The 27,821-nt window shown below is 40.4% G+C and overlaps 1 protein-coding gene across 10 annotated transcripts in view; it reads left to right on the forward strand.

Moving 5' to 3' along the window:
* GTF2I (general transcription factor IIi) overlaps positions 1–27,821 on the forward strand; it is a 55,111-nt gene that overhangs the window by 2,435 nt on the left and 24,855 nt on the right. For 3 of the 10 annotated variants that reach the window (XM_081890242.1, XM_081890243.1, XM_081890244.1), the window contains exons 2-13: positions 5,496–5,538; positions 7,967–8,070; positions 8,303–8,441; positions 10,048–10,182; positions 11,264–11,447; positions 12,086–12,114; positions 13,149–13,197; positions 14,052–14,095; positions 15,501–15,566; positions 18,981–19,040; positions 19,876–19,932; positions 23,331–23,393. In XM_081890242.1, coding sequence (XP_081746368.1) covers positions 5,526–5,538; positions 7,967–8,070; positions 8,303–8,441; positions 10,048–10,182; positions 11,264–11,447; positions 12,086–12,114; positions 13,149–13,197; positions 14,052–14,095; positions 15,501–15,566; positions 18,981–19,040; positions 19,876–19,932; positions 23,331–23,393 — 943 coding nt within the window. In that variant the 5' untranslated portion in view covers positions 5,496–5,525. The remainder of the gene's footprint in view (positions 1–5,495; positions 5,539–7,966; positions 8,071–8,302; positions 8,442–10,047; positions 10,183–11,263; positions 11,448–12,085; positions 12,115–13,148; positions 13,198–14,051; positions 14,096–15,500; positions 15,567–18,980; positions 19,041–19,875; positions 19,933–23,330; positions 23,394–27,821) is intronic. The other 7 variants (XM_081890235.1, XM_081890240.1, XM_081890237.1 and 4 more) reach the window with 6 other exon arrangements.

Below are 27,821 nucleotides of genomic sequence, written 5' to 3' on the forward strand. Positions count from 1 at the left end.
TCTGTTATTATTAACAATAATAATTTATCCTCACACTTCCTCCACTCTTCATAGAGGGAGTAAATACTTTTGTTACCTATTTTTCTGTAGGGTGGGGAAAATATAGCCTCTGTTTTTGTAGTTATTGTTGATAGGAAGGTGACTTGAGCCTCTCTTTTTGTTAAAAAACTAATAGAGACTCAACCCACCACTTCCTAGTAGTGTAAGGAGTAATGTTTTAGTTAATAATAGTAATAAATAATAATACTTTCACTTTGAAAAGTTGACAAGGAAAGTTTTCTTGCCTACTCTCCCATCTCACAGAGAATTTGAGATAGTCCGAGTAGAAATAATTTCTTTTTCCTTGCACTCATTTTCCCCATCCCCCCAAAAAAATATCCATGGGAAAATAACATTCTTAGTCTGTATTTGCATGTATGTTTGGAAAGCCAACTGAGGAAGGCCACAGTGGATAGTTTTTTTTGTGGGGGCGGAGGAGTATGGAGAAATAATTATAAAATTTCTTTTCCCTCCCAGTTATCTGGGAAGGCCTTCCTTAGCCAGTTTTCCCCAGTAACAATGCCAGAGGTTTGTTTCCACTTTGGAAATTAGGCTAAGGCAGTCCTCGTGTGGGATGGGGCGGGCAGTGTGGCGACTGGGCTTGGGCTCCTTAGCTTGAAAGTCTGCAGCCTCTGACCCACAAGTCTTGACTCTGGGGACTTGTGAGTCGGAGGCTGCAGACTTTCAAGCTAAGGAGTCAGACCAGGTGCAGGGCTATGAGCCTCCTGCTAGTGATCACAGACTCAGAATTGTAGAATTGGAAGGGACCCTGAAGGTCCTCTAGTCCAACTTCCCTTCAGTGCAGGAATGTCAGTCCCCTGCCCAATTTGAAACCATACCTGACCCTGCTTAAGCTTTGCAAATGTGCTAGCAGCTTTATCGCTGAGGAGGACAACTGAGGGTGAGGAACATGGGTATGTAGGGCCAGAGCCTGAACTACTCATGAACCTCATCATTCCAGCTGGCAGAGAGAGCAGCATGCCTGAGGCTAGGGAATCAAGAAGTGCTCCTTGTCTGGCCAGAGGGTTGGCCCTTTAAGAGAGTAGAGTTAGTCACAAGGGGGTGGAGCCTGAGAGGGGTAGCCTGAGAGCAGGAGCTTGAAAAGGTCGAGAGCAGATTCCTCACTGGGAGCTATCCGTGGTGCTGGTTGGGCAATTGCAGGCCAGCCTTGTCTTCTCTGTGGGTGTATTATTATTATTATTATTATTAATTGAGTTTCTACACCGCCCTATACCCAGAGGTCTCAGAGCAGTTCACAGAACAAATTAACATCTATTCATAAATTAGCATCTATTCATCCTCCTGATGCAATCCAACTTTTAAGAGGTTTGACAATTTTATCGAAGATATTTGTTTACTGCCCTTCCTATAAATAACCCGGGACAGCATTCAGAACTGCAACCTGTCATAGAAAGAAAGAGGAGGAAATACATGTATACATGTGTACCAGAACATACCAGGCAGTGTGGAAAATAAATTACAGTGGTACAGTGGTTCTCAAACTTAATCCGTTCCGGGAGTCCATTCAACTCCCAAAACCATTCAAAAACCAAGGCGCAGCTTTTGATTGGCTGCAGGAGCTTCCTGCACTCAATCGGAAGCCGCATCGAACATTTGGCTTCCGAAAAGCGTTTGCAAACTGGAACACTTCCTTCCAGGTTTGTGGCGTTTGGGAGCCGATTTGTTCGACAACTAAGCCGTTCGGGAACCAAAGTACCACTGTACTGTTTTCCTCTTCACACACACCCTGCTGCCAAGTCTACATGATGGTGGCAAGGCTTTCTCAGCCCCCCTTTTTTTTCTGAGGCCTGAGTAGTTGTTGTTGAGATGCCTCCCTGAAAATTTGCTTATCCTTCCACTATGAGGTGGGTGATGCACAAGAATGATAACTAAATAATTATTCCTAAAATGATAGTAAAATAATAGCATTTTCTCCTCAAACTCTCTACCTGCCTCACGAATGGGCTAATGAGCCCTTTTCCCATATAGGGAATGGCGGGGCAGTAGGAAGGGGGGGAAATAGTTTTATTGTCATACTCTCCATCCATTCCATATGTGGGGAAGGCCTTTCTTATCCTATTTCTAGGTGGAGGGTTTTCATTCAATGTGTTGATAATAATTTAAAAATGCAATAATCAAATTGAGCTTTCTTCTCTATATGCACATCTTTATTCCCTTGGTACAAGGGAACAGCTTCCATAGTGAATCTACCAGGAAGAATAAAGGGTGGGTGGGGAAGAATTAAATTTCATTATTATTGTTTGCTGAATTTATTTCTCTTTCCCCTACCAAACATTATTGTGTTTATTTGTGTGTAGACTTCATTGGTGAATTACAGTGGGTGGGTGTGGAGCCCCTGTACTGTATTGTTTTTGTTGTAATCTTGATTCCACTCTGGTTGCTACATTGTGGTGCTCCCAGCATATTTGTTTCCATATGTGTATCTGTTTTCTACCCTACCCCCACCCTTAGCACCAAATCATAGTGGCCAGAACAACAACTTTTCTCCCCAACTATCCTCCCAAATCTGAAGGAAGCCTCCCCTTTTTTCTTTGTTAATTGCCTTTTAAAATAAAGTTCTATTTCTGGAAGGAAGGCTATTTTTGTTCTTTCTCTCCTCCCAAAAGAATCTTCCCACACAAGTTAATGTATTATATATAGATAGATAGAGATAGACACACACACAATGTTTTCAAAGTTTTTGGTGGGCTTGTCTTAAATTTTGGCACAGAGCCTGGCATAAAAATAAAAAAGGAATGCTGTGAGCCCCTTTGGGAGAATTCCTGTCAAAAAGTACGATACATATTTAATAATTGAAATAGTGCAGATATATTTTCTTTAAAATACTTTCTCCATTATTTGTTATCTACTCCTTCCCCCCCATCTGTGTCCTGTAGTACACTGTTTTTCTTATTTAGCTGAAGCTTTTCTCCTCACACCACATCAGTGGTAGGAAATTTGCCTACATATTGTTCAAAGAGATGATAAACAAAAATTCCCTTCCCATAGTTCCTACGAGTCCAGTTGTCTTTAGATGGTAAAGTGTTCCTTTAACTTTTCAGTGACCTTGTGTACATTAGCCAAAAGTTGGTAAAATGAATGTGCCAAATGTTTGTGTGATAGTCAGGTATGCTTAAGATTGCAGCCTGATCTTACACATGTTTCTTCAGAAATAAGTCTCCACTCTGTTCAGTGGGTCTTACTCCCAAGAGTGTAATAGGATTGTAGTCTTAGTCTGTTATCTCTTCTCTCCCCGCCTCCAATATTTCTAATGGGGATGTAAGTACGCTTCTTTTCTTCTTCCTGCTATGCAAAGTGGAACCTTTTAGTTATCTTCTCCCACTGCCCAGAGTCTATATGCTTGGCGGAATGATAAATATGGGGATTTTTTTTTCACCTGTAGCTTCCCACTGCAGAATTTCCTAATGGGGATCTCCATATATATCCTCCTGTTACTGCTTTATTTAGGATAAAGCTGTCTACCCCTACTCACCAAAATAATCCTTGTAGCCTGTGTGTTGAAAGTGGGAAAGAAGTTGTCTAAATATACACCTCTGCTTCCACAGTAACTTCTGATTGTTCCCCAGCTTTTTGTGTTGCTCCTTCAGACATTTTATTCCCACTCTTTGTGTGGGGTTTTTATCTTTTCATATTGTTTTTTCAAGAAGAAGTAACTTCTCCTCTTCCCCCACAGTTCCTAATTGGCAAATGAAATGGGAGTACTGCATTATTTGAGTATGGCTGGATGTTTTTCATCATCACATGTATTCAGTGGGCCAAAGGACTTGCTTTAAATACAATATCCTTTCTGCTTTGACCTTATTAGAAGTCCTTTGTTCTGTTTTCTCCTTTCTGTGTTCCCCTCTTCCCCATTTCTCATGTAAGAAAAGGCCTTGAATCTTCTCACAGCTTGCAACCCGCCCCGCCCCCACTCCATATAATGATAAAGGAAGCATATTTTGAGTAAACACTGCTTGTGATGCTGGGGAACACTAATCCCCACTCTCATACACTTTGTTCCTGAAACCTATACTTAAACATAAATCTGTTTTAAAAGAAATTATTTGATTATCCCTTTTAGAGGAGTTGGACTGTAACCCACAACTTCTTGATATTTTCATGTATGTTACCTAAATTCTCCACTGTTCAAACTACAGATGGAGAGAGATTTCCCCCTGTAATTCCTTTTCTTCCCCAGATAGTCAATTTGTTGCAGCAAGTAGCTGCAGTACTTGCTCTTGGAGACTTGGGATCTAATCCCTGATGTTACTTAGAATTTTTAGATTGACACTTGGGATATGTGTATGTGTGTGGCTTGCAGATGTATTGCCACCTTTTAAAGTCTGTTACTTCCTGCAAATTTAATTATTGTAGTTGTACAGAAGTCTTGATCAAGTGTTGTTTCCTTCAGAATAGCATGCAAGTATGTCCAGGCCAGTGTCCTCCATCTTAGAAAGTATTCTACTTCTAGTGCTAATTTTGCTATATTGGTGATTTATTTATCACACCTGTATCCTGCATTGCTTTCAAAAAGTGTACATTAATTACTTCATAAATGTGATGTTCCCAAGAGACCTTAGTGGCCTCTGTGGAAATTTCAGCCTAGGTCTTCCTGATCTAAGCCCTGCCTTCTGCAATCTATGAAGCAAATCCTGAATCACCTAGTTTTTGAAAAATCCTCTAATTTCCAATCCTCTTTGGTTCTAATCTAGACTTTCAGAATTGTTTTAAGAATGTTTTTGACCTATAGAGGGGTTTGGGGGTGGGTTCACAAAAAGGTGTTTAGAGCAAAATGAAAAGGGTAGTTCATTATTACATTTGCAGGCTTGATGTGTTGGCCTCAGAAAGAAAGTGGCCCAGATTTCACAGACCTAAGTAAATGCAGGGAATCCAGGTATCATCCCCACTGTCCCCCAGCACCTCTATTAAAGTGACATGATTTTCATGCAACATTCAAAACTATTTTGAGAGGCTAGGAGAGTGCAGTTTCACATGCTGTTCATTTACAAAGTATGCTATGGATAGTGGTTGCAACTCACAAGTCCAACTTCCCGGCATCTGAGCCATTTGAACTAGTACCTTACTGCCAAAGTAAACAGCCTAGTTGCCTGCGGATATCCTTGTTGCCTTCCAAAATTTCATATTTTACTGTTAGGTAGCATAGATCTCCCAAATCCGCAAAGCTTCCCACCCCATTTCATTTGCATCTCAATCTAATGCATGTTTACATAGAAGTGTCCCATGAAGTGCTGTGGGACTTTGTAAGTACGTTTAGGTTTGTATTGTACTGGCAAGAAAAAGTGTTGGTGCTTCAAATTAAAAATGTGTGTTTTTCTGTGTCTCCTCCACATTCCCTTGTCTGTCTGGAAAAGTCCCAGATTTTTAGAAACAATTGTTTGAGCTTTCTTTGCTCAGAAAATATGATCATTTTTCAGTTGTGCATTTTTCTGTTTCAGGTTCCATTTTAGCTGTGCAGAATTCTTGTAATGCAGAGAATAGGTATGAAAATACAAATCTTTTGAAAATAAGATGTGAGAGATACTGTATTTGCAGTTGGTACCCACGTGTTGTTACCAATGAACTTATAAAACAGAACCTTTTCTACAGAAGAATAAAGCAGTAATTTTTCCCACCCCACATTGCTGGAGCAAATGAACGGTTGACTCCAAATGCTGGCATCAAGGGTATATCCTTTATCAGCCACAGTTTGGTTTATCAGAAAGGTCAGCAGGATCTTTCATTACTGAGAGCCATGGTAGAAGCCGGTAGCTTTTTTTTATCACACAACATAATAGAGTGCAGAATATAGAACACTCCAAAGGCTGGTCATTTTGGTCATAATCCTGTCCAGTTTTGTTGGCAAAATACTGAAAAAACTTTGCAAGTTTTTAAGTCCCTATAAATACATTGACTTAGAAAAATGACACAAGTGGCTCTTTGAGTAGGCCATTATCATAATCAAAAGGAAGAGGCCCATCTTTAGGAGAGATATGATTGGGTGGGTTATGTAGCAGGACCTTTTCTGTGGCGGAACCAGCTGACAGATCTGCTTGGGCCTGACTCTTTCCCTATTTTGTAAACATGGCAAAACATTGCTTAGGTTCCCCTTAGGGTTTGATATTGTTGATTGTGTTATATGGTCTTACAGTAGTATTATGTCATGTTTGCTTGTAGCCACTTAATTAGAAGAGGGAGAAGTATAAAACAGTAAATAAATAGTGACTTGCAGAGCAATCCTTGCCATGTCTTCTCATTGAAGGCCATGCCATTGATTTCACTGGGGTTTACTCCCAAGTAAGGGGGGTTAGGATTGCAACATCAGACACCCTACATTCCTTCTAGTCTTTGAACCTTTTGTATGTTATCTAGGAATGTAAGAAGCGGCCTTGTGCCAAGTCAGACCATTGCTCTCATTATTGTCCATGCTGACTGGCTGTGCTTTGCCTGGGTTTCAAATGGAATTATTTCCCAGCCCTACCCAGAGATGCCTGTTAATGAACCTGGGCTCTACTGCATATAAAAGATTTGCTCTACCAGTGAGCTATCGCTGATCATTATTATCTTTACATCCTTATTGCTATATAAGACTGCATTTGATAGTGGCAGTTGAAACATGAAATAGGTCAGGATTTGAAAAACTTAATTCTTTTTATAAAAAAGTTTGCATAAAATATGTCCTTAAGATGGAGGTGGGAGGGAGATGTGAGCTCCTCTTTTGGCATTTGGAGGTGCTCATATATACCCAGATTTAAGAGTGCACAGTGTCCAATCATATTTGTGTAAATAAAGTGCAGGAGAGTGCTACTAGGGTTGAATGATGCAGAAGGGAGAGAGCCCATGTTTATTTTTGTATATTTTTATTCTGCCCTTACTCCAAAGAAATATGAGCAAGGTACATGGATCTCCTCCCTCTGCTCGTGTTATCCTCTCAGCAGACTGTATGCTAGGTTAGGCTGTGATAGTGATGTTAAATTCTCGAGAATAATCTTTTGGAGAATATTCTCGATTAATGAGAATATTAGAGAATTTTCATTTAAAATAGGAGAATATTCATTTTCATGCATTGAAAATGATATTAGTTAATATACATGTTTATTCATGAGTAAACTTGTTCAGATGGCAACCCAAAACTGTAGAGATACTTTTATTCAATGGGGCAATGCAGTGAATTCACATTCTTTGATTTTTTGTACCCAATTCGGAATTGAAAATTCAACGTGAATGACTCACGTTAATCACTAAGCCTGCCACTAACCAAATATTTACCATCAATTTTGAATTTGAATTATGTCGTGTATGTATGAAATGTAGTTTTTAAAGTAAAAGGGATTTTAAAAAACCTCAGGTCCGCTACATTAGTACATTCTTTAATAAGCATATCTACATGGTATAGCATTTTCAGTGCAACACTATTTCCAGAAAATAAAACACAAATAATCAGTAATGACAAGTTACATAACATCAGAAATGCAAATTATTATCTCACATTTCAGAACTGCCAATGGTGAATGACACAATGCTCAGTAATGTAACTGGATCAAAAACATCATTATTCATTACTTACACTGGCAATATCACAGCTTGACTTACTATTTACTAGATTTTTTAAATGTGGGTTGTAAGACTGGTTCTTGCATTAGAATTTACAGTTTGTGGAGAATATTCTCCTGGAGAATTTTCTAGCAGAGAGATGTGAAGGGAGTTCTGGCAAATGCAAGATATCAGGGTAGGGGGAAAGGGAGCGTTTTCACCTTCTACAGCCATCCCATAGTGAGCAAGTGAGAAATCTGGTTGCTCAGTAGTTTTAGTTATCAGTTATAGCTCTTGACTTTGTATTCCACACTATGCAAAGGGGGTAAATAATTCATTATGTGTATGCCTACTATATAATTTGGATTCACTGTGTTCTTTTCTCATTTTTTCATAGCAAAAATGGCTCAAGCAGCTATGGCAGCAGCATCTAGCCATGAAGAGGATTCATCTGAAAGCAGAATGGTTGTTACATTTCTCATGTCAGCCCTTGAGTCAATGGTATGATGATACTGGTATTTACTGTAATGTATCTTCTGCTTGCAACATTTCTTTAGGTATCTTCATGCATGCCTGGTCATCTGATTGTTATTTTATCTTGCAAGTGGTAGAAGGTGTAACTCGACAGTCTTTCAAACCCGTCTTCCTCGTCTTTTTTTAATAATTAAATAATTATGATACAGCTGTGCCACTTGTTACTGCAATTCTAAGCAGCAGCTTTTTCCTTTTACAGTGCAAGGAGCTTGCCAAGTCTAAGGCGGAAGTTGCCTGCATTGCCGTGTATGAAACAGATGTGTTTGTGGTGGGGACTGAGAGAGGAAGAGCCTTCGTTAATACAAGAAAAGATTTTCAAAAGGATTTTGTAAAGTACTGTAAGTTTAAATTGCAGTTTTTTCTCAAACCATTTAAGTGTCTCCTTTGGGAAAAGTGTAACCCTACACAGATTTGGAGTGGAGTGCTGAAGATGGTTGGATGGTGTCTTGAATGCCACCTCTGGCAACTCCTGCATCCAAGCTGGTGCCAAATGTATTACTTGACTTTCCTTTGGGCCACACCAATGGAACTCCCCCCCAAAAAAGTTTTTTTAAACCCCTAAAAATGGGGCTTTTCTCCTTCCTAAGATGGGGGTAGATCACTGCCAGGTTTTAATTCTGAAAGAACAGTGGTACCTTGGGTTACATACGCATCAGGTTACATACGCTTCAGGTTACAGACTCTGCTAACCCAGAAATAGTACCTCGGGTCCGGTGGCGCGGGAGGCCCCATTAGCTAAAGTGGTGCTTCAGGTTAAGAACAGTTTCAGGTTAAGAATGGACCTCCAGAACGAATTAAGTACTTAACCTGAGGTACCACTGTTGATCGCAGTCTCTTGAGAGTTGGCCATCCCTGATGTATTTGCAATGGCTGCATTAAGATGTAATGCAAAGCTATGATTTAACACTCCATGAATGAGCCAAGCCTTTCCCCCGTCCTAGGCTTGCATGGTACCTTGTTCCTTCGCCTCCCACCCAGCTGAGAGGAGTACAGTACATTGGAAGCTTTTGCTTCTCCTTCTACTTAACTGTGGTATCCCATGTCCAAATTGGGGATCATGCTTCAACACTAGTTAGCTTCAGCAAGTTGGTTCATAATCCTGCATTTAAAGGCTGTTTGCTTCAAAACAAAGACAGTGTTACCTTGGGTTACGTTACCTTTGGGTAATGTAACTTTCGGGTTGTGAACGTGGCAAACCTGGAAGTGTATACTTCCAGGTTTCGCCACATGAGCAGAAGTGCTCTGCATGCCATGCGCAGCAGCTGCGTCTTTTGTTGCGGACTTTTCGGGTTGTGCACGGACCCACGGATCTGGAGTTTGTATCTGGAGGGTCCACTGTAATAGCATTAAGCCCCACTCCCCCATTAGAACTACGTGAGAAGCCACCATTAACAGTTGGAATAAGCTCAATAACAATAGTAGGAATTAGTGAGCTAACATGATTCTATTTGTCTTAAACTGCTTTCACAAAATGGTGCCAATATCATTGTTCACCAGATGTTTTTAGAACATTAGTAGGAACATTGCCTTGTTTAAAGCCAGCATTGAATATACATGGACAAGGAAGTTAAGGGGGATAATTCCCTAGCTGTTGGTTCAGTTACATTTGCATCTCACCTTTCTATTAAAAAAAATTCCTCTAGGAATATAAAATATAAAAACGACTGCACAGTTCATGAAGACAGCAACAGTTAATGCAAATTAAAGTCCAAAACCGTTCCAGAATAATGCATATTTGTGCAGCTCCCCAAAAAGGAATGTAGAGAAAGCTAGGCACGCTATCTTAGAGGGAATTCAATGTTGGTGCAACAGTTGACAAGACTGTCCTCTGCATGGTCTTCTGCTGTATTGAAATATCTTAACTTGTGGTTAGGCCCATATATTGTTGCATTTTAGCATTCAAAAGATGGCTTGGTTTTGGATTTCATACTTTCTGTTTTGCAGGTGTTAATGAAGAAGCAAAGGCTGCAGAACTACAGAAAATAAAGTCAACATCCCTAGATAATAGGATGACTGTGGATATTGTGGAAATGGAAGCCCTCAGGAAATCGGTTGAGGATTATTTCTGCATCTGTTATGGTAAATATTTTTGTTTTGTTTAGAATAATGGTATAAGCTTTAGCTTATAAATGTTGAAGCCGCTATAAAGAGGGTTAAAGCTGGTTTGTGGATCCTCTTCCATTCCTGGTTCTAGGGGTTCAGGCGAGAAAAAAATATTGAGTGGAAAGTTGTCATAATAGAATTGTGATGTCCTTATTCCTGAGCTGGGATGCAAATGGGTCTCTCCTTGAGGAAGGCAATAAGACCACGAAGATGCTGAATCCTACCTTGTTGGATAGGCATTTCCACCCATTTCATAGACACGAAACTAGTCTTAGGTAAATAAACCCATAGCTGCTTTATTCTTTTAGGAAGGGGATAGTAATAGCAGTTTTATAAAGCACTATGTAAATAAAATGCACTGTGTGTGTGAGAAGCAGCACTTCACACAAGTTTGCTCTTGTTCAAGTTTTCTTGTTCAAATTTCTTGCGTAAGATGTCACCATGCTAGCGTCCATTACTGTGTCTTGCAGTTGTAGGTAGTATTTTCCACTGAAGAACATTGTTACAGTAAGGACCAGTGTAGCTAATGTGGTGATGACCTGTGTTGGAGGACTGAAATATTCAGAAAGGCGTCATTTACTGAGGCCATGGGGTGTTAATTGTTTTCAGTGTCTACATGCAGAAGTTCTCTCTTGCCTATTGTAGGACCAGTAAGTCTGACATGCTGCGGTTGTCAGAATTGAAATGCTTAGCAAATATTAATATTTAACAGTTTATAGACAGGTTCTGAAAAGTTCTGTTTTTCTAATAATTCATCATCATTGTCTAATAATCAACCTACATTCAATCACTGTTAAAGTCAGATTGTTGCTACAAGGTCTCAGTTTTGTGGAAATTATGAAGGAAGCACTCCTGCCCTCCTTTTTTCCTGCTTCAGGAGTACTATCTATTACAGACATATTTTGCTTGGAGAAATGATTTTGAGCTTACAAGACGGAGGCAAAAAAATGGGTGGAGGAGGGGAAAGACAAAGGAAGAATGTATGTTGCTGTGCAAGAAGGGCATAATTGCCATAGTTTTGGTATCTTATTGATAAAGATTGCTTTCCTCCATCCAGGCAAAGCTTTAGGAAAGTCAACTGTAGTTCCTGTGCCGTACGATAAGATTCAGAGGGACCCATCTGCTGTGATGGTGCATGGTCTCCCAGAAGGACTTGCATTCAAGCATCCCACCAACTACGATGTTACAACACTGAAGTGGATTCTGGAAAACAAATCTGGGATCTCATTTGTCATCAAAAGGTGTGCTAGCACCTCCTTTTCTTGGAGCAGTTTGTTCAGTTAAATTATAATTGCGTATAAATCTTTCTGTCTATCCTTAAGTTTATCTATAATTGTATTGGAAGTGGGTGGTATTTTGTGGAGCAGTGTTGCTGCTGAGTTGTGAACTTGAAAATCTCTCATTCAGACATTTCCTTTGCTATGCCATTATTATTATTATTATTATTATTATTATTATTATTAGAATTTATATAATGCCTTATACCCAGATGTCTCAGGGCAGTTCATCTGTTGTCTGAAATGGGCATAATAACACTGAGCTGTTTTCAGGGTGGCAGTAAGGATTGCATATACAGTCGTACCTCCGCTTACGTATCCCTCCGCTAACGTAAATGTCGGGATATGTAAGTGGCAAACCCGGAATTATATTTCCGTGTTTTTGCCGCAAATGCATGCGCAGAAGCGCTCTACCGCTGCACATTTGTGCGCAGAAGGGGTCCCTCTGGTAGTGGAAACCTTAGGATCTGATCGGAGCTTCAGAACAGATCCCGTCCGCAACCGGAGGTACCACTGTATACAAAATGCTTTGAATACTTTTAAATGCTGGTAGCTCTTTTTAGCTGTGCTTTTAAAATAACAGAACACTTTCTTTTTAATAGGCCCTTCCTCGAGCCAAAGAAACATCTAGGTGAGTAGACACTTGTCTGATCTAAATAAAAACACTGGAAATTTCATTTGATACAATGGCCCGATTTGCACGTTTTGGCAAGCCAGGGGATGACTAACCCTTTTTGTACTGAGGGCTACGTTGACACATCACCAATCTTCCAAGGATTGCATCATAAAAGTGGGTGGGGCCAAAGGGTACAATTCGGCATGGCCATTTTCTTGCTATTGGGGAGGACAAATTTGATGTGTGTCTGTCTCAGTCTCACAAACCATTTAACACCACAGAATTGTAGCAGGGGACCTGCAGGAGTAGTCAGTTTTAAAATGTTATTTTAAAAATATTTAGGGGGGCAGTCACGGACCCCTTTTGCTTACACAGCCGGTCACTGCTTGTCAGATCTGGCTTTTGTTACATTAGTGTTAGGTAGAGATCAATCTGTTAATTGATCTGAGCAGCAAGCAAGCCTAACTCAGAAGCCTTTATAGGCATCAACAGGTATTTTCTGAATCACTCTGGCTTGTTACTGTTAGAGACTTTCTTTGCTGGTGTGACTGACTTTTCTCTTTCTCTCTCTGTAGTTTGCAAGGCTTGGCTGAATTTTTGTGAGACCCTTGGGTCCCAGATTCAGGACCTGCTGTGACCTTGAGTTCTGATACTGGTGCTATGCCACTAGTAGTGTTAATCTTTCGGGGGGGGGGGGGTATTTTCAACCAGTTCCTATTATTATTGATGGTAACTTTACGTACATATCAAGTGGCATTACTTCTTGCTCACTTGTTCTTCTGGTTGTGCATATACAGCCAGTGAGGGGAAAACACATCACAGATGCTATTCCTTGACACAACCAAATACTGCCAGTGCTGTGATTTGATGCATCTTAGTTTTGTACCTTGTGTTTAGATTCTTTGGGATGAAGGGTAGGCTAAAAGTAGCTTGAAATAAATAAGTGAAAATGTGGAGTCCAAGTGATATTAGTTTAACCTTACTCTAGAATTATAATTGGGTGTGAAATATAAGCACTACATTAACAGATAACATTCTATTCCTTGCAGGACCTCGCATGACAGATTCCTCACACACAGTAACATCCCCAGGTGGAAGGTAGAATATCTTTTGTGTTTTTCTGTGGTTGTTTCTTTTTTTCAACAGCTTTTCTCCTGTTGGTGCAAAAAAATAACTCATAAAGCACGTCTTTCAACCACAAAATATGGTTTTGAATGTTCGTCTTTCATTTAAAATACTCATTTCCCCATCATCGTAGTTTGCCAGGCTGCTGACAGCATCCTTTGTAAGCACACTAAGATATTTTTTAAAATACTAAAATACAAGAAATCAGTCTCATCATCAGGATCAATCTTGTTAAAAGCCTAAGAGTATTTGGTGCCAAAAGGCCACCTGAGTTGGTGCCAGACAAAAATATGTGTGATGACCTTCTCATCCATGCAGTTGTCTGTCTTGGCTGATGGGGCCCTTTTGACATTTGTAAGAGCCACATCTGCCATTTCAGACCAGAATAGAAGTTTCCAGCCCTTGTAGTCGTCAGGAAAAATGTGAAAACAGCCCAGTGTGTCTATTAGTCCTAGGGGCCTAACGTAAAATGTTCTGTGGTTTTTTTAAGATTTCACCTCCATGTTGCATAGCTCTGGTATAAACACAGGTATGGGATGTAATTTGGCATGTCTGTATCGCTTCCAGGGCAACAGAGAAGGGCAAGAGTTTAATGACAAAGCACCTGCTTTACATGCAGAAGGTTCAGATAGGGAGAACATCTTCATTTAAAAGGCTGTTGGGTAGCAGGGCTGGAAAGGACACCCTGGACAGCTCCTGCCAGTTTCATGGGCTAGTACCAGGTTAGATGGGCCAGCGGTCTAACTTATTTAAAGACCGATCTGTAGGATTTTTGTTACTGCACTCATGGTTTGCATTAACATACTCTTTCTCATGCATTCATCTAGCTGCCCTGCCATCCAGGTGAAGACTGAGCCCAGTGAAGATTCTGGTATGTATCTCTTACTTCCTTGAGCAATAGGGGATTGTGGTATATATACATCACTTAATATACATATTAAGGTTATTATTATTTTGTGGTAATATGGAAGCTAGAACTTAGTGAACTTGCCCTGTGCCTTCTCCCCTGGCCTTATGCATCCCACTTAAAGACCCATTCCACTTGAATGATCTCTTCAGCATTTGAATTCACAGTGGAACCTTGGTTCTCACATGGCCTAGCTGCTGAACAAATCAGCTCCCGAAAGCCGCAAACCTGAAAGGAAATGTTCCGGTTTGTGAATGTTTTCCAGAAGCTGAACCTCCGACGTGGCTTCCACTTGAGTGCAGGAAGCTCCTGCAGCCAATCAGAAGCTGCACCTTAATTTTTGAATAGTTTCAGGAGTTGAACGGACTCCCGGCACAGATTAAGTTTGAGAACCAAGGCACCACTGTATGTGGTTAGTCAATCTGGGAAAACATTAATAACATGACTGCTTGTAGCATATCTGATTACTTGTGTATGTACGTATGTACTTACGTAGTAGATTTCAGGGCAGTCCATAACATAAAAATACAAGGATATAGCATATCTAATTAGAAAGGAACTGTCTCTCTGTTCTAGGATAACATGCAAAGGAACCACTGATAACTGGGTGCTTTTAAAAAGATGTGGTCTGGCTTTGCATGGTAGCTATGGGGAGTATTGCTGCATGGGGAATTTCCACTGGATTGGGGTACTTGGTGGACAAGGCCTTACTCCAGGTAAGGCCTTGTCCACCAAGTACCCCAATCCAGTGGAAATTATTACCATCCCTAATAGACCTGCTTGTGGGCTTCCAGAGATTCCCAGTAAGCTGCTGTTGGGGGGAAGGGGGGAATGGAAAGGATGTGCACAAGTTGATTCAATCCACAACTCCTAGTTGTAATGAATGAACTTGTATGCACTCATAACTCTGTCATAGTTTCTTTACGTGAGGATGCCTGCCATGGTTGGAAACTAAATGCCAGACAAAATGGGCCTTTATTTGATGAAGCAGGACAACTCTTGTCTTTTTCTTTAGTCTTTCTTTCTTCAGCCTTGTAGCAGTACTCTTATCTACCCCACAGTTTCATAGCTATTAATAATGGGCATGGGGCATAAAGTGGATGTGTGCTCTCATTGCTATTTATTGCTTAAGCACACCTTGAAGCGAGTTTGGACAATGCAAGGGGGGGGGGTATGATTTTCTACTTTTGTAATGTTTGAACTGAATGAGAGGTTACTTGATGCACAAGAAACCTGGAATCCCTCACACTGTAACAAGCTTTCGCTCAAAATGTTTTGGTTTTCTTGAGGCTTCAGAAGAGGGTTTTTTTTTTTTTTGCTTTGGAAGCCTAATTGCCAATGTAAATGGCTGACACTTGTTCTTCTTCAGGGCTTGAGATGGTAACAGTTAAAGAAGAATCTGAGGATCCCGACTATTATCAGTTTAACATTCCAGGTAACATTGAGTGTAAGACTTTTACTGTGCAGGCTGAAATCATGAGTGTTAAAATATACTGGTGGAAAGGCAAGTGAAAGTGGAGGCTATTGGAGGAGACAGAAAAATCAGAAAGGGCCCTGGTTCTAATGTGAACTTAAATTATTTGAGGCAGGGTTTTCCTTTGGTCAGGGGATTCTTATGCATGGCTCCTGCTCTTTTTTCCTGCTGCTTTTGGTCCTTGTTCTGCCATTGTCTGTGCCTTTCCCTCCCTTGTTCTCTCTCTCCCCCCCCCCCCTCTCTCCTTCCGTCATCTCTCAAGGCCTTGGCAAACGTTTTCTAGGTATTGGAATAAATTAAATCATTTATATAGGTCTGTACGATAAGTGTCTTATCAATATCCTAACCTGTATTACAGGTAAACAAGCTCGGATTTCATTGTTGCAAATGGGTCCTTTTGAGGGAGGGGAGGGTGCGCAGTTGTTCACTTGCCTTGATATTTCAGGCTACAGAAGATTATTCTTCTTCTCCATGAGTGCTTATATTTATGACAACTCTGTCACTGGTTCATCACACTGAATACTGACTATTATTACAAAGAATGAAATTAACCTGTATATTGGCCCATTTTGTGTTGAAGCCTTAAAAAATGTGGCTATGTTAACATTGCCGGTGTTATGAGGTACAAAAATGCAAAACAGCCACATTCAGTACTTCTAAATATCTTTTCTTTTAGCAAGGCATTGTCAAGTATATATTTGATGTAAACCCTTGTGCACATAGCTTATGTGTATGGTTTAATAGAAATGGTCTAGCTTGCTGTACTACTAAAGATGAGTGGAGTGTGCATATTTTTCCCCTGTCACTATATGCAAATTTACTGAAAAGCCTCTGTCATAGTCAAAGCTTACTGTTAAGTAGGTTTCTTCTTGATCCTAGCCTCTAACAAATGTTGTATGTCTTCCAGGACTATGGTCTAAAGGCACATGATGTTATAATCTTACTTGTGCTAAGCAAGTCTCCATTTGGGGATTGCTTTAATGGGAGACTAGAAGCCCTACGTACAACACTTTGAATTCTGTCATAAAATGAAAATGGAATGGTCCCCTTCCCAATTCACATTTGTCTTCTAGCTGCCATTACTAAAAGAAACAAGAACCTTCAATGTTTCTTTTTCTGTTGGCTTATTGGTAGTGCAGAAGGAAAACTAATAATGATTTTGGGATTTAACTTGAAATGGTGAATGGAATATGGTCAGCCCCGCAACCTACTTCTTGTGAGCTCCTTTGTGACTTCACTTTCCCCGTTTTAATGGCCCATTTGTGACACCCGCTGTCCAGGGAGATGGATTTTGAGAATAGCATGATTAACTGGATACTAGTTTAATGTCGCCTAGTGACCCGTCGCCTAGCGTTGGCATCGCAAGTCAATGAAACACAGCGAATCAGTGCCAGAAAGTTGAATGCCGTTGCTCTTACAGATTAGTGGCATATAAATTTGAATATAGAGGATGTGTCAGTGCTCAGATTTTTCTTGCAGAGCCACCTGTGGCTCTGTTTATGCAATCAAGAGATCACTGGACTTGCAAAGCCTTCCTCAGCTGCCCTGCCACATCTTGTTGATACCACATTCTCTAGCTTGTTGGAAAAGAGCAGAGTACTGTAGTGTTGTCCCTACTGAATCTCCTTTGAAGCTTTTAATTCTGGTGCACGCAGTTGTGGTAATCCTGCCTGTCTCTTTCCAGCTAGGGCAGGTGGTGTGTGCTTCGTGTGTTCTCTCTCTTTAAAAGGTAGTAGAAAGGGGAGGGTCAGTACTTTGCAAGAGTTATTCTGACATGACTATTAATTTTCCTTATTAAAAAGGAATATGTAAAGGAGTCTTTCATGGGCAAGGAATTCCAAATTGTTTAAACCCCATAATATGAAGGCCACTTTCACCCAATTCTACAGAGGTAACAACCTTGTGAGTGTTCTCATGATCCCTTAATGCTTCAGTGGAAAAAAAGAGAAGAGTCATGATCCCTTGCTTTTTTTTTTTACCAGATGTTCTTTTCCTATTTAACTCTCTTCTTTCTCTGAATTGGTTCAATTGAGAGTTTATAAGCTTTTCAGATAAGCTTCTGATATGTCCCAATTATTAGTTAGAATAATTTAGAATATTTATCATTCACTGTATTTTTATCCCACTTTCCAGACACATGTTGTCTCTCAAAGTGGTTCACATCAATAATAATAATAATAAAAAGACAGGCCCTGCCATCAGGCTTGTAATCTGAGAAGACAAAGACTCTCAAGGTTGGGGGAGCTGCCTTTGACGGCTTTCTGACTGGCGGAAACTTAGCAGGTGCAGAAATAGATTGAGATGGCTCTGGACCAACAGCACAGCAGAAAAATATCCCTTATTCTGTTAATGTGCAAGGGTTTATGCATGCAGAGAGAAAAAACAAGAAAGGGTTAAGTCAGGTGTGCTGGTTAATTTGGGGTGTTTTTGCTTTGCACCTGCAACTAGTTAAGCATGTGAGAGTGAGTCAGCAAACTTGAGAGTGGGACTGCAACGCTGGCAGTGTTGGAGCATGTTGCTGCCTTGTGCTTCTTAAGGCGTTTGCTTTCTTTGTTGATGAGATTTGTTAGGGGTCTGTGAGTTGGTTGAAGATGTAAAGCACTGTTGGTGAATACAGAAAATGGAGGGTGCGTAAATCATAGTTTTTTTGCTTAAGATTGTTTTCAGAAAAAAAGTGTATGATCTCTTTTCTGTTTGGTAGGGACAGATTCTGGGGGAATGCCATTATGTGGCCTTCCTGCTGCACCATAACTGGTTGCTACTTTAATGGATGGGACAGTGATAAGTCAGGAAATTGAGAACTGAAGTTTTGTGTTGGCTGGATTTGTAAACTGATGAACTGGAAGAATCGTGTGCTTCGCTTGATAGAAAATGGAAGGTAAGGGATAGGTGGGACTTGGCAAAAAGGGAATATTTGAGACTCACTTTGGCTCAATTCAGATACCATACCAAACCAACGAAGCTTAATTGGTTTGCTTTGATGTCTGGTGAACGCTGACTTGTGAGCAGCTATCAAACCCAAATCAAAAGCTGTAATTTGAAGTGGGCTGAAAAGTCATTGTTTGTGCTACTATGCTTTGGAGTGATGAATTGTTTGACCGTAGTATGTTGCTCCATCTCCAGACAAGCTGCCCTAAGCTGCGGCTTGCCTTAGTGTTAACTAAAGCCATGTTTTGGTGGATGTGCGAATTGAGTTGCTGCTTGTTTCACAACAAAGAGCTAGATAACCCTTGGAATTCTCCTCCATGCTGTAATTATATGAAACAATTCCTATTTTGTTTCTACGGTTTCTTTATTCAGCTGAGCATGCTCTTGTATCGGGACGGGAAAATCTTGGGATGTGATTTTTTTTATGGCTGTCTTTGTTTATCAAAGCAGGTCCTTCAGAAACTTCGGCGATTGATGAGAAAATCGCCATGGCAAAGTCTTACACAGGTATAGCAATTCACTTGTTCATCGTCACAGTGCTATTTCTCACAACAGCATTGATACCTCAGTAGCCATGTTCTGCCTGCCAAGAGTACTGTTCTCCAATATTGGTTTCAATAAATGGCTTGATTTCCCCCCTCTTCGTTTCGTGAAAGAGCTGTAATTCTACCCTGACCCTAGTCTTGTTTGACTTTCATTCAGGGGACTTTTGCCTACCTAGAAGTACTGTGAATTTACTGTTGTTGGGCATTCAGACCCTGTAAGCTTATGTTTTCTATGGAAAATACAGAAAGGCCTTTCTATTCCTATTAAAATGAAATCTCTGATAAAAATTGTGTCAAATAACATTTTGATCAGACTTATTTTGCCACATTTTCCATTAAATGTTGTTGTTGTTGAGTCAGGAGGGAGAACAGTTATGAATTATGAAGGAAAAGTATTGAAGGCTTTATGGCAGAACTTGGAAGAATTTTGTTCCAGCTTCATATTTATGCGCCCCCACACATGTTTTCAAACGTTGTGCTATCCAAATTGTGTCTATAGTTTCAGCAAGGCTCTTCTGAACTATAGATGGCCTAATTGTGTTTGCCTTTTGCGAGGAGTGCATTCTGCCAAAAAAACATTTGGTTTTATGTGAAAGAAAATGGGAGCAGAGATTGATTGACTGTCGAAACAGACTCTTTTTTGAAATGATCCTGCTTGAGATGATGGTGCAGTATGGGCCAGGGTTCACTGGTCCATAAAATCTCTACTCCATTCCTTGGGATACTAATTCTGAAATTTCAAGTGTTGACTAGTGCCCTCCTTATTCTTATGATGGTGTGTTTATATTTGTCTAAAGGAAGCAACCAGGGTTCCGATTGCAGTGAAGGAACAGATGTGGAATTGCCAGTAGAAGGTTAGAGATATGTAAATTTAAAAAAATTAAAAAACTCTGGAAAGCTTTTTTCTTTTAAAAAATAATAATTAAAAGAGCACTTAATGCAAACATGTCCATTGTGTTCGTGTCTTGCATTCCTTTTTCCATATTCTACATGGATGTATTTTTTTTTCATCCCCTTGAGTTGTGATCCTGCATGTTTATTGTGGACAACTATTGAGAAGCCTTTTGCAAGATGACCCCCATCTCCTTCTCTTTCCTTCCACACCTTCCAGTGAGCTATAGAAGCTGTTGAAAAAGAGCTAATAAAGTTAGCATCCTACTGCCTTCTTCATGACTGTGGTGGCTTTTGCTATATATCACACTTTTCCTTAGGAGGTCTGAGTGAGTAACAGCATTACCCAATGTGATATGCTTGAAAGCATGAGGACAGCGTTTGTTTTTGAAAGTAAGACAGTGACTTAAAGCTCTAGACTTACAGTGACCTCGAAACTTGTGATTTCTAAGCCCCTCCTTTGGTTACTTTTGAAGGGGACGAATTATGTGGGTCTAGCAATGCAAGGTTTGGTGCAACAGAACATGCATTTGTTTACATCCTGAATATGTCAATGTGTAGTGAAAAACAGTGTGCAAAGCCCTTCAGTTCATGCTGCTCCTAGTTGGAATGTTTGTTGAGTAAGTTACCTGCCTCAAATCTTATGGAGATCCACTGCCTCCCTGAGAATGTGAATCTGTCCTTTCAAAAGGAAATGCTAAATACACTGTTGATTTGAATTATGTAGTTTTGGCACAGCCACTCTTAAATAGGCCTGAATATCAGCTCTGCCTGACCTCCAACAGTTCTGAATTGCTTGGCCACAACTTCACCTCAGAAGAATATTCCACTATTTTTGACCTGTCATTGAATCATCTCTGTACTGGGGTATGGCTTTGTGAAACTTGGATTTAGTGGATATATGGATGAGGTGGGAGTGCCTTTATTTCCTTGTGAAACACGAGGAAATTAAATTGCCAACTTATCAACTAGTTTCTAGCTCAACCCATCCTTACTGAACCTGGAAATACCACTGGAAGTGCTTTTCTTGTTGGAGTATGATGCCTCTGCTCAAACTAATGGTTTGTTCTGTTTTGTTTAATGTTATTTTAAAGTATTACGTGTTTCCTAATCACATTTTGGAAAGCTGAAGACGCTGCACTATTCCTTCCAGGGTTGTACATTTTAAAAAAAAAATGTTTTGCTGGACTCCGTCTGCAAACTTGATTATTATTTTTTTAACCTGCTCAGCATCTGCAAAGAAAAACTGCAGATGCAATATGCTTTAAAAAAGTGTTTCTGAAGTCTGTGAGAGATGGGCAGTTTAACTGGTGAAATGGAAACATTATAGAAAACCTTTTGAAGGTGTATGCATTTTTAGAGACTGTTAAAGGAATCTGTGTCTTAAGGGATATAAGTAGAATGTTATTGTCAAGGAGTTGGATCCAACAAAGGTCTCCTCAGAGTAAGACTAACCTTGAATACAACTCACAAACCTTTCTCTTGTATGATCTCTTTTGTATCATGAATACTTTTGGACATGTGTTATACACGTGGAGATTGCTTCCTTGCCAGTTTTTGACCCTTGATGTTATCAGTACAGATGATCCCATGGAAGAGAGATTTTTGGTCAACTGGATGGATTCATGGATTAGTATCTTCCACTGTACACTGTGGTTACTTAGAAAAGAAAATCCAAGTACAATCACTTCTATAAGAACTATGTTGTGTGAAGAAAGTAGAACTAAAGTAGCAAATTAACACATTGATTAGTGTATCACTAGTACAGAATTATTTCAGCACTTCAGAAGCTGGAATTGAAAGCTGGATGCAAATATCTCTGATGTGAACTACCCTACACCTATCAGAGAACTTTCTATAAGGTACATTGTGGTATAATTTCTGTAAAATGATGCTTAACTGAAGGCCAGTAGAATTAGATTTGATAGGGTAACTTGAAAAAATGTCCTCTTAACATAGCTTTGCAAAAGTTCGTAAACCTGTTTGCTAACCTGTCTGTCTATCTGCTTTACACATCCCTATTTTAATGATTTATATAAAATTTATGGCCTGCGAGAGAACTGGTTAGAAAGCTGTTTCACAAACTTCCTGTTAGGTTGCTGCAGGAGTGTCTTCCTATCCATGAGTGACCAGACAAGTGGCTGTCTCTGAACTTGTTCTTAGATACCTTGGAATCAGCCAGCTATGCCTGCTCACACAATTTTTCAGTATCTTCATTAGTTACGATCGTCTAGATCCATCTATTGGGCTAGTAGTGAAAGTGGTGTACTCAGTTATGTTGCCTGTAAACGCATCCAGAGGACAGCACTGGCAAATTGCTGCTATGGATCTCTCAAAATATCTTTATCTTTTTGGGCTAATGAGCTTTTGAAACCAGTCCTCTTCCTGCTCTGTGTCATTTACTTTGAATAAACAGTTGAACCTTTTTTTTTTTCAAATTTGAGGAAGGATGTTTCAATGGATGTGATGGAAACAGACCTGCATGAAGCTATTGCCAGAAGACTCATTTGTGCTTTTATTATGGGAATTCAGAAGTTGACAAAGCAACTTAATGTGTTGGTCAAACCAGTAGTATTGCAGCAGCGGAACTAAGATTGCAGCTGCTGGTGGGGCTCAATACACTGGAACCTTCCGCTCCTATCAGCAATTTCAAGTGTCTTAAGAGTTGTCCTTCTGGTTGCTCATGATTTGATGTGCTTCCTTACTTTGGCAATGGGGGTAAAAATGCACTAAGAGCAGCATGTTTTAGGATGCACTCCACATTGGTGGTCCCACGCCAGCCAAAATTCCATTTACGTTGGCAGGAAATCCAACCTCTCACTGAGATACCGTCGCTTTGTGAAAAGTTGGTTGCTATAAACGTCTGGAGTTAACGTGAAAACAATATGTTCCACTTGCTTATTTGGCTCCATCTTGCCAATTGTAGGAGATACTCATTCCATCGATGAAAACTTTTGACTGCGTTTTATTACACAACGTTTTACAAATACTACTGTATTGTAACATTTTCAATTTGTGCGCATATATATTGTTTTAATTGTATTGTGTGAAAGAAGAGAGACTTGTAAACATAATATCTTCAGCAATGAGTGAGAAAATGTTTGACAATGAAAAGATAAGTGAGCTTCGGAGAAGGCGACTCTCAGCAGCTGCTGCACCTGTAGCTTAGCACTTAGAAATCTCCATTTCCTTGGCAACATCCCATAGGACTTGAGGCTTGTGATAAAGTATTTTGGCCTCTGTGTTTGTGAGTCTCTTATTCATAGTGCACCACACACTTGTTGATTCGCCATTCTGGAGTAAAACCGCTCTTCCAGTTCCTGCGCCGTTCAGACTTGGTTTTTTGTTCTGCTTTTTTCAGATTCTTCTCAACATGCCACTTCTGAAACAAGTGAGGATCCTGAAGTGGAAGTGACCATTGAAGGTTGGCCATTTTCTCAGCTAATACTATTTTGCTCACTTGTTTCAGAAGAATCTGTCATGTGGCGTTGTGCGCATCTCCTCTATATACCCCCCCAAAAGCCTTTCTCGTACTGTAAGATAACATTTGCTGGGCAAGATAGACCTTAAATGATTGAAAACAAGTTGTCAACATTTTTAAAGGCATCTCTTAGAGGTGTCTGTATTAAGAGTGCATGTGAAAACAAACCAAATTATTCAATTAGCTGGGTTTTTTGTTTTGCCTTTCAGAAGAAATAAGCAAGAGGATTGGGCAGACTGTTTTATTTTGATACACTTTGTTGGGAGATTATTATGGATGTGGGAGTTCTCCAAAGTGGTAGGAGACCTTGAGAAGGATCAGTTTGTTTAGGGAATACAGCGACTGAAAGGTGTTCCTTGCCTGTTATCCCTAGGATTATTTGGGTCTTACAAAACTTGTAAGGTGGAGGACAGATAGGCAATATATTTTGACAAACCCTGTGATTGGTTTGGAAAGTAGAAAGTAAATTGTGAATCTGAATACCTAGCCTCAAAGGTCTGAGTGCTGTACAGTATATTCCTTAAGCAAATCTTTTGTGTTAAATCTCTCTTCTCCTCCTCTCCTCTCCCCTCCTCCCTTCGCTTCTTTTGTAAATATCCTCTTGTGTATAGCAGCATTTGTTAGTTTTTAAACACACCAGTCTATAACAGCTAGGTAGCCGTGTTGGTCTGCCACAGTCGAAACAAAATAAAAAAATTCCTTCCAGCAGCACCTTAGAGACCAACTAAGTTTGTTATTGGTATGAGCTTTCGTGTGCTACTGGAAGGAGTTTTTTAATTTTGTTCAGTCTATAGCTACACCTCAAAATAGGAAGTAAAGCAAATGAGATGAATTACTAGAATGGAGTATTTACATTAGGAGGGCTTGGTTTCCTATCTAGATTTTGCAACTTCTAGACCTTGCTACTAGTAAGTTAGTTTTTGGGTTAATCTGTTAAGGGGTTGTTGATAAAGCTTCCAATAGTGCTTCTAGATTATGAGTTGCTATTCCTCTTGCCTGTGTAGTGAGATGTTCCTTATGTCATAACAGCGAAGCAGTAGTCATATTTCTCAGTTTGGGGTGAAGGAGGCATCCAGTAGGGTGGGTTAACTCCTTTTGAAACTCAGCCCAGGCCTAAAGGTTCCTCACTCAATTCATTCTGTGCCTTTGCTTAATACAGCCTTTCATCTCGGCTCCTCTCTGATTTACCTTGCCTGTGAACTGCTAGTTTCCCCCCTGACCCTTTCTCCTCCCTCTTTGTAGTCTGCTACTCCAGTTTGTTGTTTCTTTTTAATAATCTTTTATTGCTCTCCTTTCTTTTATTGCCTTTTCTTCCTTCATTATGGCCCCCTTGGGAAAGCAAGTAGTGACATCCACATAAAAAGAAAGGAATTCCATATGTCAGAATGGGGAAGCAGACTAAGCCAATCAAGTTCCTGCTGTAGCTACTACAGAGCCTCCCACTGTGGGCCTCCACTATGTACCGATTCATTCGGAGTCTCTCCCCCCCAATTGGAGTCTCTCCCCCCCCCATCTCCCCATGCACAATTGGAGTCTCTCCCTCCCCATGCACAATTGGAGTCTCTCTCCCCCCCCCCCATCTCCCCATGCACAGTCCTATCAATAACTACCCACCATCATAGGCTCAAACGCACTCGCAACCAGCAAACAACTGAGGAGTGAGGGAAACACATTCCTCCTACCTCAGTTAGAGCAGAAAGAGGTTGTGAAAAGGGGATTGTCAGGATGCCGTTTTTTCCTTCTCTCTTCTTTGTGCCAGGCATCATTTAGGCACTTGGTGAACATACTGTAGCATCTCTGCTACGTCATTGTTATCCCCATTGCTTCTTCAGGTTTACCTACAAGCAGATACATTTCAAGTATACTCAAGTACATATTCAAGTAATGGCCTTGGGTCTTGGCTTGACCTCAAGAGTTTTCACGATTTCAGTTACAGGGCATGCATATATACCATTATCTTGAAGGTCTTCTCCTTAGTTCATCTTGGGTCAAGGCCCACCAGGACCTAACAGGCAACAGTAACCCTCAGCAAGATCATTGCTTTATTTTAAACAAAAGGTGGAAACTGCCTGTCTCCATGCAGGACACTCCAGCACCTGAGAACTGATTCATCTATCTTTCACATAAGAGAACCCAGAACCCCTCATGGACCTCAGACTCCTTACATGTCACAAAATGATGGATCTCTCAGCATGAGCCTACACCCTGGGCCTGATTATTCAAACCTAAGCCATACAATAGCTGTATGGCTCAAGGTATGCATTTTCTTGGCCTATGATGCTCAGTGCTTGGAATGAACTAGTTCACTTGAAAAAGGTTCATTGCTCTAGGTTGGCAAATGCTGGGACAGAGCAACGGGAGCTCACCCTGTCATACGAATTTGACCTTGTGCTTCAGGGCAGCAATAGAAAGTTTTTTCAAAAGCTGATTTTTAATTTACAAAAATTGCCATTTGAACTGATCTCATTCCTTTTTAAAGTGAACTTTCAAAGCAATAGTGATTCTCAGCGAAATGTCATGACATGCTAGGCCTGTCATACGTCAGGTTTCCGGGTGTTAAAATGTCGTCAGCTCCAAAAGCTTAAAATCACTTAACATCAACAATTTTGGGGTCTTCCTAAAAAAAGCCTAAATACGGCAACCCCATGACATACTCCACGAGTAGCAGCAGCTTCCATTTCCGCCATGAGGACGTTTTTCTCTACTTTCATTAGACATTGCAAGTTGGACTATTTGGCCTCTGCAGTGGCAGCCTTTGAGAGGAGAGTGCTCCAGCATGATTTGCTTCCCTAAGTTCAGGGTTGCTGAGGTATGCCTTCTTCACCCCAAACTGAGAGGAGAACATTAGACACAATGTGAAGTTTCCTTCTAGTTTAGGGTGAACAAGACACCACCCAGCTGGCTGCACCCTATTCTGACCAGCAGGTTGATTCACATGTACACCTTTGCAGTTCACTATTTCCTGGGGCCTCCAGCTTGACCTTATAGAGTACAAAGTTCCATGCTCTCTTTTCTGTCATTTCTCCTGTGGCTCTAGGTTTTAATTTGCAATTTTTTGTCGTTCTGTCTTAAGCACAGCCACAGGAAACTGGGGAAGAGCCTACAGGACTGAGTTAAATCTCCAAAAGCTGGACACATATTCCTTCCCTTCCTTGGTGAAATGAGGAGCTATGCTATTCTCTTGGATGCCTCATTCACCCCAAACTAGAAGGGGCCTTCACAGGAAGTGCCCAACATTAGTTTCTCCATATGAGGAAATTTGAAAAGCTTAAGGAGTTGTGTTCTATCAGCAGTGGCAGGTTTTTTGGGGTATATGCTTGATTGCCTTGTACTATCTGTTTGAAGTACTACCAGAAGACGTATAGCTCAAGAACTCATAGACCCTAGTTAACTTTTAGGGCCCATGCTCTTCAAAACAGCATTTTTCTCTCATTTTCAGCGATGAGAAAACTAGCCTTAGATTTTCTAAAAATAGCGCAAAACTTTGGAGTGCAAGTCTTGTGATATAACTTTCTTGTATTGATGTTGATGGACAGTGATTTCACAGGGGGGTGTCTGTTGGCTTCCCTTTCAGCAGCTCTTGCGCTAATTTTAAAGTGGGGGATTTGTGAAGTGGTTTTGGGGTTGAATGGAGGGGGGCTGCTGAAAGGACAACTATTAGGGACACTAAAGTGTGTTTATCTGGCATCAGGGTGTCTGGCATCTATCTTTCTCTCTTCCCCCAATAATCTTTTAAGTGATGTTTGCAACCTTAAATATCTTATTCAACATTCTTACTGTAGATATAGCAGCTTTCTTTTCTTATTTCTTTCTGGAAGGGATAATCTATTCCTGGATGTAACAATCCTAGCCAGTTGCCACTGAAATCTTCCCAACCTTTTCCAGTTGCTTGCAATTTCTATTTATGCAGTTGATGCTGGAATAGAAACCAATTTTTCCTCTCTTCCCCCACCGTCTCCTAATTATTTCCTCTATGTCATGCTGTTGTTGAACAACTGGATCTGGGAGAAGCTGTATCCTATGATCTTTATGATACTTCATTTTCAAAATCATCTGACCTGATGTGGTATCCATTATATATTTGGTACCAGTAGGGTTGTTGGGTGTCCCTTAACAGTAGAAAAGGGCCTCATTTAAAACATGTTGGCCAATGCTGCTGTGCATATTCTAGTTCCATTAGCATAATTTGAATATTAAATGAGAAATTTGGATGCCAGGCTCTGACCATTCAGCGTAATTCATGTGGAATTTTTTCCTCTAGAATAATTCTCCTCCTCCAACGGCAAATAATTTTGAGTTAGAACCATAACACCTTGAAAGACATTCAGGCGTAACAGTAACAGCAGCCATGATGCATATATCTGTATTTTT

The sequence above is a fragment of the Podarcis melisellensis genome (assembly GCF_964234715.1).
Source record: "Podarcis melisellensis genome assembly, chromosome: 15".
Lineage (NCBI taxonomy): Eukaryota > Metazoa > Chordata > Lepidosauria > Squamata > Lacertidae > Podarcis > Podarcis melisellensis.